This window comes from Bubalus kerabau, chromosome 6 (assembly GCF_029407905.1).
Source record: "Bubalus kerabau isolate K-KA32 ecotype Philippines breed swamp buffalo chromosome 6, PCC_UOA_SB_1v2, whole genome shotgun sequence".
NCBI lineage: Eukaryota > Metazoa > Chordata > Mammalia > Artiodactyla > Bovidae > Bubalus > Bubalus kerabau.
Genome location: NC_073629.1, coordinates 93607640 through 93623645, shown reverse-complemented (window position 1 = coordinate 93623645; position 16006 = coordinate 93607640). Strand labels below are relative to the sequence as shown.

Sequence of the window (16006 nt, the reverse complement as noted above, 5' to 3'; positions counted from 1 at the left end):
GAATGAGGGGAGAGGAGAGTTTGGCAAAAAAACAAGTGGAGATTTGGAGGCCCTAGCTGGATCCAGATGCTGATTTGACCCACCCCGGGTTCCTTGCATCACTCTTGTCTGGGGATGTGTGAAAGGCTTAGATGACCTCCCAATATTAGAAGCAAAGTCTAATCTCATTGGGGCCAAAACGGTCCCCCTTCCCCATAGCACCTGCTGGGAACTTCTTCGTAACTTTGCAGATAGCATTGTGTCTATTTTATGGTCGAAGTGAAGAGTGTGGTGAATAACAGATGTTGGGGTAAATCCGAGGGCTTCCTTCATGGCTCAGACAGTGAAGAATCTGCCTGCAATACAGGAGAACCGGGTTTGATCCCTGGGTTGGGAAGATCCCCTGAAGGAGGGCATGGCAACCCACTCCAGTATTCTTGCCTGGAGAATCCCCATGGACAGAGGAGCCTGGCAGGCTATAGTCCATGGGGTCGCAAAGAGTCCAACATGAGTGACTAAGCACAGCACAGCAGTGAGGTATCTTCCAAGAACATAAAGGAACAGAAAGTTGCCAGTATTTTTTGGGTTAAATCATAAATGTAAACTGGGTTAAATAATAAATGTAAAGCGAAAGGGATCAGGGCAGCAACAAGTGATATTACAGGGAGAGAATGGGAAAGGAAGGCTCCAAAGGCTTTACTTTTCTAATGAAAGAAGGTGTAATTAGCATGGAATCAGTCAGCAATGGAGCACAGAGAAGACAGCAGAGAGTGGTAGGGTCCTTAGCACCGTCCAAGTACAATGCCATGGCAGGTCCTAACCATCAGACTACTAGTTCCTATGCCAGTGTAACATGAGGCAGAGCTTTCTAAATTTTGTCTGAGGCTTCTGTGTTCCTTGCAGTTGAGTTCGTTTTTAGAAGAATTTTTTAAGCGGCAATTGTAAGGCAAGAAGGCACACATGGTGTTGGGGAAGAGAGAGACTTGCAGTTTGGTGGGAGTGCCCCTCCTTGAGACCTTAAGATCTGCCGAGTTATGGAAAGGGGCACTAATTTGCACGAGTCTCAGGGGCCTTCCGAGAAAAAAGAGACTAAGACCCCAACCCCTGTTTCTTGTAATTGAAGTTAGAATCAGGGTTTACTAGGGCGTCCATGACCGAGGTCTGTCAGCACTAAAGACCTCCAGGGCTAACTCATCATGGGGGAGAATGGACTGAGGGCTCAACCGCAGTGAGCTAATCTCAGAGCATGACTGAAGTTTTGAAGAACCGCGATTGAACTCTCTGGTATGACCCAGGAGCCAGAACTGAGTATCCCTGTGGCTTGAGCAGGTACATGTACCTGCAAAGGGCCATGTTTAGGCTTGAACCAATCTGTACAGGACCTGTGCTCAACAGTAACACTATGTGGAAGGAGCCAGAGCAACAAGACTAGTGGCAAGATCAGCTGTTCCAGTTCTCTTTTTACCTACTAATACTTATAAGCTGATCTTGGCCAATGGGTACAGGCCTCAAAAGGAAGAAAATGGGCTTCCTGCTTGTGCATATTCAGTCCTCAAGTCAGTACATAGAGCAAAAACCATTCATAATTAAATTTGCCCTTGAAGATCCCTTAAATTGTTCATAAAGTTCCGGAGGCATATACTTTCATTCAAGACAGTTTTCCTCCCAGTTTTAGGTTGTTGTTTCTTCAGGTGATCACCAGCTGAAGCAGACAGAATTCACTTGGAGGCCATGATGTGAAAAAGAAACCATACAATCCTCTCTTCATGGCCTAGAATCACCGCAGCCATGTGGGGAGATGCTCACTCTACAAGACACGTGGGAACTGAGACTGGCTTAGACTGAAGCGGACCCAGCTCCCCCACGGTACAGGCACCCAGCTCTTTGAATGGGGGAAGCCATTTGTCTCCTTTAAATTATTTTCTCTCTTTTTCATACCACATGTAATTGAATTCACTAAATTTAAATGCATGTAGGATGGAACTCCACCACCTGGGCCCTGAAGACTAAAAATGGCAAACCTAGACACATGCTGGTTGTACCGTTAAATAATTGTCCTGCCAGCAAACATTTAACCAGTGAGGTCCCCAAGTAATGAGCCTATAGGGAGAAATGCTCTGGCCAGAGGCTGTGTGCATTTGTCCTCCTTAGCAATTGTATTTATCCCTGTGGATGAACAAATTGACATTTGGTTTATTTGGTTGCTTCTTGCAGGTATCAGAGGACAGGCATGACCAGTTCAGGGGCTCAGATGAGGTTGAGTTTCTGAATCAGTAAGCCAAGGACCACACCCTGGGCCTGGTGAATTCACTATTAAGAAAGACAAGAACAAACATTCTCAGGAAAAAGAATAGGGGCAGAATTAGGGATGTGGAATGATAGGATTTTTTGTTGTTATCCACAGTGTTTGTAATTTGCTTATGTAACTTTTAAAAGTGCAAACCATTTTAAAAAGATAACTCTGAATCATTGTCCAAGGGTCAGTTCAAATGTTGGTCATAAACCTTGCCTGAATTCTGCCTCAACTTCCTTCCACTGCTCTTTGTTCATTTAAAAAGCATTTCTTAGGCACATACAATGTACCAGACCCTGTGATGTCCCTGAGAGAAAGACAAATTCATATCCTTCAGGATCCTTTTTATGGTAAGGATGTTGTCTGTGTTCAGAAGAAATTCCTTGATGAGCCACTAGGACCAGAAGCTGGGCAGCACCTCCACCCAACCCCACTCCAGGAACAGGGCGTGAGTGGAGATGACTTTTAAAGACAAGGAGCCTAGGATTTCTGGCTGGTCTTGAAGGGGTAGAGAGATGGAAGGTATGCAGACAGAAAACAGGTGGACACACCCCAAGGTGACCCCTAGTGATCCATGCCCTTGTGTACATAGAGGGGGACTTAATTAAGAGGTGAAGAGGGCATTCGTGGGAGGGGAGCAGCCTGAGCAGAGGTGGTATGTGGCATGCTTGGAATCTAACAAGGGGACCAGCCTGAGGCCAGGGGCTTGGTGTAGGGAAGGGAGGCAGATTCTCCAGGAAGAGGGGAATGGGTGCCAGGCTTTGGGAGCCCGACTTGCAGATTACTGGAATTGAAGCAAATGTGCCTTGATGTGTATCCTTGCACTGCCCTGGAGCAATTTACATGTCAGGAAGCCTCTGTCTCCTGGGGGTACAGCTTGGAGGCCCGGGAACTGAAGAAAGCCCTCAAGCCAGGCTCTTTAGCTATTCAGCCAGAAGTTCTGATCCCAAGTCATCAGGGTTTCTTTTCAAACCATTAGAACACTTGTGGAACTTTTAAAACAAACCTTTTTGGGCCCTTTGGCAGTTCTGGTTCAGCAAGCCGGGGATGAGGCCTGACAGTTAAACTTTCAAGACAACTTTGGTGATTTTGCTCTGTCCTGAGTGACAATCCCCAAACCAGGATGGCTGCTCCTTGAGGACAGAAATGCCTGGCCCTGGGCTGGCCGAGAGCAAGAGCTCAGGGAACCATGGGTGATGGATGGACAGATGGATTACAGACCAGTTGAAGCTAAAGGAAGACAGGCTCAGGGATGGAGCAGGTAGGGGCTCAGAACTGTGTCATTTTCCCCCAAGAAAGTTTAATTCTCTCTTAAAAGGAAAGTTTTAAAGCACTTTCATTTTTCAGTGTCATGGTTGCTCTGCACCAGCCCAAACTGTATAATATAAACACATGAAACATAAACACGCACTGGCTTTTCTCAAGTTAATACCACATTCCATTTTCAGCCAAGAGAAAGCACTTGAATCTGGTGGAGTGAGAGCCTTTGAGAGCCAGGACTCAGAGAGCTGGATGGGCTTGAAATCACTGGGTAGCCTGGGTAAACTGAGGCCCAGGTAAACCTACCTGCCCCAAGATCGCATAGTGATTTGTGGCAGAAGCTGGGCTAGGACCCAGGCCTTTGATTCTGACTTCAGGATTTTTTTTTTTTTAGTTAAATAACTTGCCCAAAGTCACACAGCTAGGAAATGGCAGAGCCAGGATGTGAACCCAGGTAGATCTGCCTGACTCCAGGGCCCATGCAAGGGCCACTTCATTTGAAGTGTTTCTGTTATGAGTAAGAGGCCACACCCTGGCAGTGAGTAAGGTCAACAGCAAAGGGTGACGTTATTGCTATTGCTAAGTCACTTCAGTCGTGTCCGACTCTGCGTGACCCCATAGACGGCAGCCCACCAGGCTTCCCCATCCCTGGGATTCTCCAGGCAAGAACACAGGAGTGGGTTGCCATTTCCTTCTCCAATGCATGAAAGTGAAAAGTGAAAGTGAAGTCGCTCAGTCATGTTCGACCCTCAGCGACCCCATGGACTGCAGCCTTCCAGGCTCCTCCATCCATGGGATTTTCCAGGCAAGAGTACCGGAGTGGGGTGCCTTAATATTGCTATACAACTGGGGAAAAGGAAACAAAAAAACAGAGTCCTGTGTTCCTCCGGCAGCATGTTTATTTGGCTGTCGTGTAATTGTCTATTTCCTCATCGGTCCCCCTCACAGCCTGTGAGCTCCTCGTGAACAGAACCTCATTCATCTCTGCATCTACAGCACTCGGTACAGGGCCACATGCCAGAAAGTGCAATTGTTGAACTCATTAATCCACTCAGCAAGTATTAATAAGCACTTACAGCGCGCCAGGCATTTGACAAGTTCCTGGGTGGAACCTCAACAGAATATTGCCTCTGCCTTCACAGAAAGTATAGTCCAGTGGAAGACAAACAAGTTAACAATGAAATACATATAGAATAATAATACATAGTAAGTGCTAAGCAAGAAAAGGAAGAGAGCATGATGGGGGAGAGTGAAGGTGGTAGTGAAGGAGGATGGCTGGGGAGGGCCTTTCTAAGGCAGGGACATGGAAGTTGAGATCTAAAGGAAGAGAAAGGGGAAGACATGAAAAGTGCTGGGGAAGCAGGCTCCAGGCAGAAGGGAGGCCCTGAGATGTGTGGAGACCCTGAGATGCGGAGGGTTTGGTTTGCTTACAGAACTAAGAGGCCAGGATGCTGGAGTGAGTGAGGCACGATACGAGGTGGAGCACAGGCTGGGAGGACCCTGAAGGGCCTCCTAGTTAGGTTAAGGATCTGAAGTTTATACTAAATGCCATGGGAGCCATTGAAGGGTTTTAGGTGAATGAATGGCATGGCCGGATGGGCTTTTCATGAGACCGTTCTGGACACCAGGTGGAGAACAGATGGGAGGGCAACAAAAACCCAAGCCTGGAGACCAGTGATGTCACAGTGGAGTCTGCACCTGTGGTGGGGATGATGATGGGTTCTAGTTGTGGGGAAGAATCAGCTGGAGTCGCTGATGGATGAGCTGGGGTGGGGAAGAAAATAAACACAGAGGCTTGAATAACTGGGTAGGTGGAGTTGCTGCTTACTGACAAGCAAAAAACAGGAAAAGGGGTGGGTTTACAGGGTAAAATCTCATGTTGATTATGCTAAATTGAAATCCTTGTGAAATATTAAGTGGCAATGTCCCAGGTGGCGCAGTGGTAGAGAATCTGCTTGTCAATACAGAAAATGCAGGAGACGTGGGTTTGATCCCTGGGTCAGGAAGATTCCCTGGAGCGGGAAACGGCAACCTGCTCCAGTATTCTTGCCTGGGAAATTCCATGGACAGAGGAACCTGGTGGGCTACAGTTCATGGGGTCTCAAAGAGTCGGACATGACTGAGCACACACATACACACACACAGTGTCAGGTAGGTAGTTTGAGTAATTCTCAGAAGCGAGGTCGGGGAGGGAGATCTATAAGCTGGGCTTATAGGTGGTATGCTAAAGTCATGAGGACAGAAGAGAAAAGTCCTGAGGAATTGCAACATTCAGAGGTTGATTAGAGGGGGATGAAACTGGGATGAAAGGGCAGAGAGCAGCCAAAGCTAGAAGGAGTAAAGTCATAGGGAGGAGTGTTTTGAGAGGGAAGGAGTGACCAACCATTGTATCAAGTGTGTGAAATGTGAACAGGTCATGCAGAGCAAGAACTCAGAGTGTCCTTTGGATGTAGCAATAGGGAGGCTACCGATAACCTTGACAGATTCCCTGACTCAGCAAATGACTCAAAAGATGCATGAAGAGGAGGCAGCCACTGAAGAGGGTTGAGGAGTCAGGGAAGGCTTCTGGAGGGGAGTGGCCTTTTAGCAGAGCCTTGAAGGTTTCCTGAGAGACCCAAATGCTGCCTGCAGGAAGCTGAGCTGAGCTTGGCAAGGCCTCCTACAGGCAGCAGAAAACACCATTAGCTGGCCTTTAGATAATGGGGGACCATTATCTCTGCCACCCTAGAGGGGCAAGGAGGAGGAGCTGGCTCCCTCCTCAGCAATAGGGAGGCTGAGAAGGCTAATGACCCTGCCCAGGGGAACAGAGCCCCCTACATCCAGGAGCCACCTGAATCCAGGATTCAGAGGCTTGTCCACTTCCCTCCCTGCACACAAGTCCGAGGAGGTGAGGCTTCTAAACCCATGGTCTCAGACTAAAGGGCTCTTGGACACCATCTAGAGCCACCAACTCATTATACAGCTGAAAATTTCGAGACCTAGAGAGGACCAGGGCCTTGGTCAAACTCACCAGCACATCTGTGTTAGAGACCAGGTGACCTCCAAGGATTTGCACTGGCCCTCACCTTAATGGGTAAAAACTGAATGCTTTAACTTGGCATTCAAGGTCTTTCATGATCAAGAACCCATCCTCCAGCTTCGTCTCCCACCTGTCTGCCCTCCAAGCCTGTGCTCAGTGCTTGAATGTTTAGCAAATAGACAGCCTCCAATGGTCCTCACAGCAACCTTTTGGAGTAGGTGTTTTTATTCTTATTTTACAGATGAGGAAACTGAGGCTCAGAGGAGTCTGACAACCTGCCCGAGTTTCCGCAGCCAGTACAGCACACAGCTGAGCCAGGATATCATCTTGTGATCGTCTCCAAGGTCACCTTTCCCCCACGCCTCGCTGCATTCACCACCTAGAGCCTCTCCTTGGGAACAGGGCCTGAACTCCCTAACCCTGAGCTACCCTGGAGTCAGGTCAATTTCTAGGACTCCAAATCACTTGCTCAGGTCAATAAAGTGTCCACTGAAAGGGATTGAAACAACGGGTGCCACTGAATGGGCCAGGCTCCAGTAGCCCATGCCACAACCTACTTCCCATAAGCATCCGACAACCACGCCATCCAGAGCCTGCAGTCCAGACACCCGCCGCAGGAGCAGGGCCCAGAGGGAATCTGCACGGAAGCCTCTCCCGGAAACCCCACCCGGCCCTCCCAGTGGAACACCCGCCCCTCACCTGGAGACGACCAGTGGGAGGATCAGCATCTTGAGCATCCTCATCAGGAGCTCTCCCGGGAACTGGAAGTAACTAATTTCCTGAAAACACAGAAGGAGCTGGGGTTAGAGCAGACGATATGGACTTCACAGCTATTTTACAATCTTCAGAGCACCATTTCACCCATATTCTCCCGTCTAACACATGGACAGCAGAGTCCATGCAGAAAACACAGGCTCTGGAGCCAAACAGACTTGGGTTCGAATCTTGACCCCCTGTAAGTAGCTTTGTGGCTTCAAGCAAGTTACTCAACCTCTCTGAGTTTTTCTCATCTGTAACATGAGGGTCATAACCATTTCATAGGGCCACTGGGAGGCTTAAATGAGAGGATGCACATAGAGCACTTGGCAGAGAGCCTGGATGAGAAAAGGGTTAGTAATCACATTAAATCTCTCTCCCCCAACTCTGTACACTCCTAGCCTTGCTACAAATCTGTCTGAAATGATGATATGTGGCAAGGGGGCAGGGTTGCATACTGGTCACACATTCATTCAGCCCATACTGTGCCAGACTTCATACTGGGCACTCAAGAGTGAATGAGGCACAGTTTCTGCACCAGAGAAGTTGTCGATCTACTTTATGAGAACACTGACTCATAAACAGACCACAGCATTCTTGAGTCAGTTTCCCTTCTGTCCTGGGTCCCCTCACCCCACACTTTCATGAATGCTTACCAGCCCTTTGAAGGAGGGCTCACATTTAAAATGCTGAAAGAGAGAGAATTGGATTGGTTGGTGACACCCCACTCTCCATATTAAAGAGCCCTTCCTGGGCACAGTTCTTAGAAACAGCTTCCTCATAACCTGCTGGTTTCCCCCTATCTGGGGGCCCTTGGATTAGAGCACCAGGTCCTTGCCCAATCTGCTGTCTCCAGAGTAACTGGTCACATAACTGGAACATGATAACTGAAGAGGAAGGTGCCCTGAGGGCCAGTTAAGTTTGAATTTCAGATAAACAACAAATATTTGTTCTTTACTTAAACCAAAAATTATTTGTAGGTGATTTTTTGCTTTCGTTTGTTTGTTTGGCCCCAGCCACACAGCTTGCGGGTTCTTTTTCCCCAACCAGGGATCAAACCTGTGCCCCCAGCACTAGAAACACAGAGGCTTAACCACTGGACCACCAAGGAATTCCTTTATTTGTTGTTTATCTGAAATTCGAATTTAACTGGATGTGTTCTTTTTAAATTTAATTTAATTCAATTTTGTTATTTCTGGCAATGCTAGTTTGAGTCCACTTTCCTCAGAGGGTAAGCTTGTGGGTGAGGCCAGTACAAGACTTTCAAACAAACACCATATGACTTAAATTTTTGTACTTATAAATATTTTTTTGTAAACCCAAAGCCAAACATAGCTTTGGTTACTGGTCTGATACTTTGAAAAGCCCCAAATTATAGAATGTTGGTGCTGAGAAGGGGTTTTAAAGATCTTCTAGTCCAGCCGCTGACTCATTTTATAGATGAGGAAGCTGAGCCAGGAGAGGGAGGTGATTTGCCCACAGAGTGAGTTAGCAACAGTGCAGGACAGAAATAGGGCCTCCCAGTCCCCTTCCACTACCATTTCCAAAACACTCCAAAATCTACTTTTAAGTATATACCCATTATGACTTTGTCTTTTGAATTAATTTTAATCCATGTATATTGTTGTTCAGTTGCTCAGTCATGTCCAAATCTTTGCAACACCATGGACTGCAGCATGCCAGGCTTCTCTGTCCTTCTCCATCTCCCTGAGCTTGCTCAAACTCAAGTCCATTGTGTCAGTGATGCCACCCCACCATCTCGTCTTCTGTTACCCGCCTCTCCTCCTGCCTTCAATCTTTCCCAGCATCAGGGTCTTTTCTAATGAGTCAGTTCTTCGCATCAGGTGGCCAAAGTATTGGAGTTTCAGCTTCAACATCAGTCCTTCCAATGAACACCCAGGACTGATCTCCTTTAGGATGGACTGGTTGGATCTCCTTGCAGCCCAAGGAAGTCTAGAGAACTGTCTAACACCACAGTTCAAAAGCATCAATTATTTGTAGCTCAGCCTTCTTTATGGTCCAACTCGCATATCCATACATGACTACTTGAAAAACCATAGCTTTGACTAGATGAACTTTTGTTGGCAAACTAAAGTTTCTGCTTTTTAACAAGCTGTCTAGGCTGGTCATAGCTTTTCTTCCAAGCAGCAAGCATCTTTTAATTTCATGGCTACAGTCACCAGCTGCAGTGATTTTAGAGTCCAGGGAGATAAAGTCTGTCACTCTTTCCATTGTTTTCCCATCTATTTGCAATGAAGTGATGGGACCATGTGCCATGATCTTTGTTTTTTGAATGTTGAGTTTTAAGGCAGCTTTTCACTCTCCTCTTTCGCCTTCATCAAGAGGTTCTTTAGTTCCTCTTCACTTTCTGCCATTAGGGTGGTGTAATCTGCATATCTGAGGTTATTGATATTTCTCCCTGCAGTCTGGATTCCAGCTTGTGCTTCATCCAGCCCAGCATTTCACACAATGTACTCTGCATGTAAGTTAAATAAGCAGGGTGACAATATACAGCCTTGATGTACTCCTTTCCCAATTTTGAGCCAGTCTGTTGTTCCACGTCCGGTTCTGTTGCTGCTTGACCTGCACACAGGTTTCTCAGGAGGCAGGTAAAGTAGTTTGATATTCCCATCTCTGATATATTCTTTACTTTAGATAGCACTATAATGAGACATAAGATACTCAGGTTTGATCTCCAGGTCTGGAAGATCCTCCAGAAGAGGGCATGGCTACTCACTCCAATACTCTTACCTGGAGAATCCCCATGGACAGAGGAGCCTGGCAGTCTACAGTCAATGGGATCACAACTGAAGAAACACACCACATAATGATGAAAAACAGCTGTTCCTCGTGCACTTTTATCCTCAACCCCAACTTCCCAGGAGTGACCATCCTCAACTGCTCTAGCCGTTTCTCCTTTAGTATTGTTATTTGTAAATAATATGGTTATAATGCTATTTCCAGATATATCTTTTTGACATCTATTAACTTCCCTGCCATGACAGATGAGGGCTTAGTTCCTACTCCCTTTTCCCTCCTATCATTTCACCATTATATCATTTTTTGGTTAAACTAATTGCCAAGATCTAAAAATTTTGATCACAACATATTGCTCACGTTGAACCAACCATGGCTCCTTTTTGTACAATCTTCATTTATTTCCTAAAATTAATAACTGACTGATTTTTCATTTACCTTGTTTTCTGTGAACCATTCATTAGTTTCTTCAAAATGCTTTAACATCTCTTTTAAAATGCCTAACAATAGTATTTCCTATATCCTCAAACATGTGGGTCCCTTTTTAGGCTCCTGGGATCTCAGTCCAAAAGCTCTCCATCCTCTTTTTCCAGGCTGCGTAGACTACTGTCTAGGGCAGTGGTTGTCACGGGTCTCTTCTTTGGGACTTTGTCCTGTCTAGGATCCCTTCTTTCCTGGATCCCTTTTCTTCTTGGTTTGCCTCCTTGTTTTGCTGGAGCATCTCCTTTGGTAGATTCCTCAGTAAGGGCAAATGGGAGAGAAACTTCTGAGTCTTACATAGTTGTTTAGTTGCTAAGTCATGTCCATCTCTTTGTGACCCCATGGACTGTATCCTGCCAGGCTCCTCTGTCCATGGGGCTTTCCAGGCAAGAGTAGGAGTGGGTTGCCATTTCCTTCTCTAGGGGATTTTCCCAACCCAGGGATCAAACCTGTGTCTCTTATGTCTCCTGCATTGGCAGGTGGGTTCTTTACCACTAGCGCCACCTGGGAAGCCCCTTACATAGTAAAAATGCCTCTATTGTACCTTTACCTCTGATAATAGATTGGCTTTATATAAGAGTCCTGGCTTGAAAGAATTTCCCCACCAAATTTCAAAGGCATTTCCTTTTTGTCTTCTAGATTCCAGCATCACTTAAGATGTTTGAAGCCATTCTTACTTCCTATTCTTTGCACCATAGGTGTGTGTGTGCTAAGTTGCTTCAGTTGTGTCCAACTCTGTGTGACCCTATGAACTGTAGCCCGCCAGGGCCCTCTGTCCATGGGATTCTCCAGGCAAGAATACTGGAGTGGGTTGCCATGCCCTCCTCCTTGAGATCTTCCCGACCCAGGGATCGAACCCATGTCTCTTATGCCTACTGCATGCCTACTAACTCCACCTAAGAAGCCCATTCTTTACATTAGACCTGTTTTATTCTCTCAGAACCATTTTAGGATTGTTTATTTATCTCTAGCTTTTTTGGTAATTTTCATGGTAATAGACCATGGGATGAGCTTCTCTTCTTTTTAAAAAAAATTCATGGTACTGTGCTTATACCTTTCACTTCTGAGAAATAGTCTTGTTTTCTTTGTGAAATTTTTCTCTCCACTTTTTTCTGTTAGCTCTTTTTAAAACTTTTATTAGTAAGTTGATTGTTGGACATTCTCATTTCCTTATATATTCTTTTTCTATTTTCTTCTCTTTTTGTTTTACTTTCTGGGAGATTTCTGCAGCTTTATCTCAGCTATTGACATTTTTATTGTGGCTCATCTACTTTTAATTTCCAAAATCTCTTTCTTATTATTGAATTATTCCTTCCTTTTGCATGCTGTTCTGCTTTATAGTCACTAGATCTTCTCTCATATACCTGAAGAACTTAAGAAAAGATTAGAAAATGTTCTTCTACTCCCAGCATTGCCCATGCCCTCAGTGCTATTTGTTTGGTCTCACTATCTTCCACATTAGCAGGTTTGAATTCACCTTCTGCTTATGTGTAAGTGTGAAGCACTAAACTTCTGTATGAATGAGTGGAACTTGTCAACTGGAGGCTCCTCAAGGAAGACTGATGGGTGAGGATCTGGTGTTTTCACTGGGGGGAGGATTCTCCTTCACAGCAGAATTTGGAGGTCTTTCCTCTGAGGCTTCACTGAGAAGTCCCTTTCTACTTCTGGCTAGGTGGAGGTGTGGCTGTGCCTAAGCCCAGCTGACAGCAGTCATAGATGGAGCCCACGCTCGAGATGCAGATGTTTGTTCACTAATTCTCTTGAAGCATGCGCCTCATCACCTCCCCTCTCCCAACACTTACAGGTGGGCCTAACATCTCTTAGTCAAGCTTCTCTGGTTCCTTGTGTCAAGCAGGGGGATGGAGACAGTAGATGAGGAATCCCCTGATTACATGAACTGGAAGGGACCTAGGGGTTTAACTGCTCCATTACAAAATCCTAGCCAGCATCCCCGATCTCAGCAGCATGCCTGACCCTTGCCTCCTGCAACACCCTGTGTTTTCAAGTCCTGAGCCCTTCTGAAGTTTTCCAAGACAAGCTCAAGTGGTATCTGCTTCTACAGACACAAGAGTTCAGCTTTCTGTGCTCTACTAAATGAGAGCATTCAGCTCCATCCACTTCTCATCTAATGTATTATAATTCCTCAACTTCTTTTTTCAGTGTCTCCTTTTGTATCACCTTTGTTTTTGGGAACTTATATCTTTAAACAGTCCCATTGTTACAGTTTTAGTGGTATCCCAGAAAGGAAAGAAAAATGGGTACAGTTACAAATTCACCATGGTTTAACTGGAACTCTCAAAATGATCTATATTTTTAAACAAGATACCCATTTCCAAAGATAAATCTTGTGATTTTGTAAGTTCTTTTCACAAATAGGACATTCTATCCTTTTGCGTATTGTTTATGATTTTTGCCTTGTTGCATAAGCTTACAAAATAAGAAGGGTTTGGTTTCTGAGTCACAGGCAGAGATCAAACAAACAACTCCTGGATTTCAAAGTAAGATGCTGAGAAAGCCAGTTCCTGCAAAATAATTGTTCTAAGACTCCACATCCTTCCTTCAGTTTATCTGGCAGGTTAATCCAGACCGGAACACGTTTGCATTTCCAAACAGATGGGGAAGGCAGCTTTGGCAAAGGAGGCCCCAGCTGAGTCTGGCTTTTAATAATAGGCATTCCAATTTGTTTTCACAAAATAATCTTCCTGCAAGAGATATATTTTAGTTGCTGAAGAAAATTAAAGTGGCTTGCAGATTGTGCCATTGCCAGTTTAATTCAGCAATTAGTTGAGTGTTCTCTCTGTGACACTTAGCTAGGCTCGCATTTTGGATCAAGAAAGCCCATGTGATAGTCAACAAGTCAAAGTTTGATGGGAGAAATAGATTCTTTACAAATGATTCTGAAGCAAGACTGCCAGTGGCTGGGCTCCAGTGGAGGGATGAGCCTGGGGTGAGTGTGGGAGGAGAGTGTAATTTCAGATGTAAGCAGGTCTGGAAGAATTTCTATCAGATTCGGGATATATGAGGTAGTTCTTGGTAGGACCTGGACTCGTAAGTAAGGGAAGGAGGAGTGAAGTAACGCTCACTAAGCACCCACTGCATCTGGTCACTGATGACTCCCTGTTTACCCCTTCCGGCAATTCTGCTGCTAAGTCGCTTCAGTCGTGTCCGATTCTGTGCAACCCCGTAGACGGCAGCCCACCAGGCTCCCCCATCCCTGGGATTCTCCAGGCAAGAACACTGGAGTGGGTTGCCATTTCCTTCTCCAATGCATGAAAGTGAAAAGTGAAAGGGAAGTCTCTCAGTTGTGTCCGACCCTCAGCAAGCCCATGGACTGCAGCCTTCCAGGCTCCTCCGTCCATGGGATTTTCCAGGCAAGAGTCCTGGAGAGGGGTGCCATTGCCTTCTCCCCCAGCAATTCTAGCAGACATATAGTCCCACCCCCTCCATTTTGCAGATAAGGAAACTGAGCTTCAGAAAGGAGACAGGATTTAGCCTACAGCCACACAGTCTTTACTAGTAGAGTCCAAGTTCGGAGCTGCTCTGCCTCCAGAGTCCATGCTTCTCCCTAAATAACTGATAGCAGTTTACAGTGTCACTGTCATAATAGTGCGCTCGATTCCCGGAGAGGGGTGTTTTCCTTCTCCTGGGTGATGAAATCTGATGCCTTGAGCCCCAGTTGTAGAGATCATATTAGATATCACTGAACTGCAGAGAGAGGAATTCTATGAGTTAGGGAATCTTCCAGAAACCCATTGACAAAAACTCTCTCCTTGACCAAACTTTAGACAGGTTATTCTGAGTCCTCTTTTCAACTGAGCCTCATCCTTGGGCCATTTCTTCATCCTGCTTCACCTATTTGTAGCAAAAATCCTGCTAAGTCAATTTAGTGAGAAGCCCCCAACTCTGCCTTCAGCAAGCATCTTGTTAGTGGGTTTAGCAAGAATCCCCTTACCCTACCCTTGATGTCTCTTCTTAATAATTATCTGTTCTGCACTGTGCTCGTCAGCTGTAAATCCCCAGCTGCCGTTGTTGTATTTGGAGTTGCGCCTGAGCATTCTCCCCTACTGCCATGGTCTTGACACCTATCATAATAATGCTGAATAAAGTCCTCCATACCATTTTAACAGCATCATGATAGTTTTTCCTTCAGCACCATGAGAGTCCCTCCCTCTTCCACAGGAGCTGGGTGCTAATGAGAAAAGGGCCCTTCCTCAAGCAAGTCGTCATCACCCTTGCTGTAACACAGGCCAGAGCCCTGAGGGCCTACCTTATCTTCCTGTCCCCCAGCCCCACATTCAATCAGCCACCACATCCTGGAGCTTCTTCTTTGGGAAGCAGTTCTCATATCTGCTCCGTCCATCCCCACTCTTATCCCCTCATTGCCCCCTGCCAGTTCTACCACTACCCCAAGGGGATGTCTCCTAGCTCAGGGCTGACCATGTCACCGTCCTGCTCAGAGCTCCTTGACGTTGCTCCACGTTGACACTGGATGATGGGATCCAGAAGCCTGATGGCCTTTGTGCTCCAGCCCCAGCCTCACAGTGTCCATTCCAGCTGCTGTGAATAGTTTGCTCTGCTCCCCCCCTCACAAATCTTCCACGCCCCTCTGTCTCACCACTCTGCCTAGAATGCCGATGAACTGCTTTAGGAGGTGTTCTCTGCTTCACACACTTATAGACTCCATTCTGTATGGACCGATTCAGCGGACAAGAATTTGGGCAAACTCCAGGAGATGGTGAGGGACAGGGAAGCCTGGCGTGCTGCAGTCCACGGGGTCACAAAGAGTCAGACACGACTTGGTGACTGAACAACAACAGACTCTATTCTTGCCTCCCCCACAGCTCTTAGCCTGTGGGCACTCTCACAAGGCACCCTTGCCTCTCATTCACCTGGAGATGCCAGTGTGTAGCCACTTCCTCTCACACGCTTGTCCTGCAATGCATATCACACTCCACTTTACAGATGAGAAAACTGGGCCCTGAGAAGAAAAGTGACTCACCCACTGTCACGTCACCCGGGAGCCATGGAGTGGGGACGTGACCCCCAGATCCCTCAGGCCCACCCAGCCCTCTGAGATGGGGACTCATGATGCCCCACATGGCTGACCTGGGGTGAGAGGTGCCGGGTCCTCAGGAAGAAGCCAAGGAGGCAGCCCACGGTGACAGAGAGCACAGACAAGATGAGCAGTCCATTCCGCTTGCACACATCCCTCCCACGTGCCAGGATGGCACCCAGCACCATGGCGAGCCCAGCCTGCTGGCCCGGGGCACAGCACCATTCCATGCACGGGAGGCCAGCCCGGTCACAGGGTCCTGGTTCTGGCTCTGGCTCTTCAGCAGGCAGGTGGTTGGGGTTGCTAAGCGCCAGTCGCCAGCCCCACAGCCATGGCCTGCGTGGCTGCCCCAGAGGGAAGCCACAATCCTATTACCAGCTGCATCATTAGGAGCTAGGAGCAGATTAGA

At 46.7% G+C, this 16006-nt stretch overlaps 1 protein-coding gene across 1 annotated transcript in view; it reads right to left on the bottom strand.

Annotated features, from left to right (window-relative positions):
• SLC1A7 (solute carrier family 1 member 7) overlaps nt 1-15800 on the bottom strand; it is a 52680-nt gene extending 36880 nt beyond the window's left edge. Inside the window, exons 1-2 of the mRNA XM_055586960.1 lie at nt 15651-15800; nt 7251-7330 (exon numbers count right to left, since the gene is read on the bottom strand). Coding sequence (XP_055442935.1) covers nt 7251-7330; nt 15651-15785 — 215 coding nt within the window. The 5' untranslated portion in view covers nt 15786-15800. The remainder of the gene's footprint in view (nt 1-7250; nt 7331-15650) is intronic.
• Between the last annotated feature and the right edge of the window lie 206 nt (nt 15801-16006).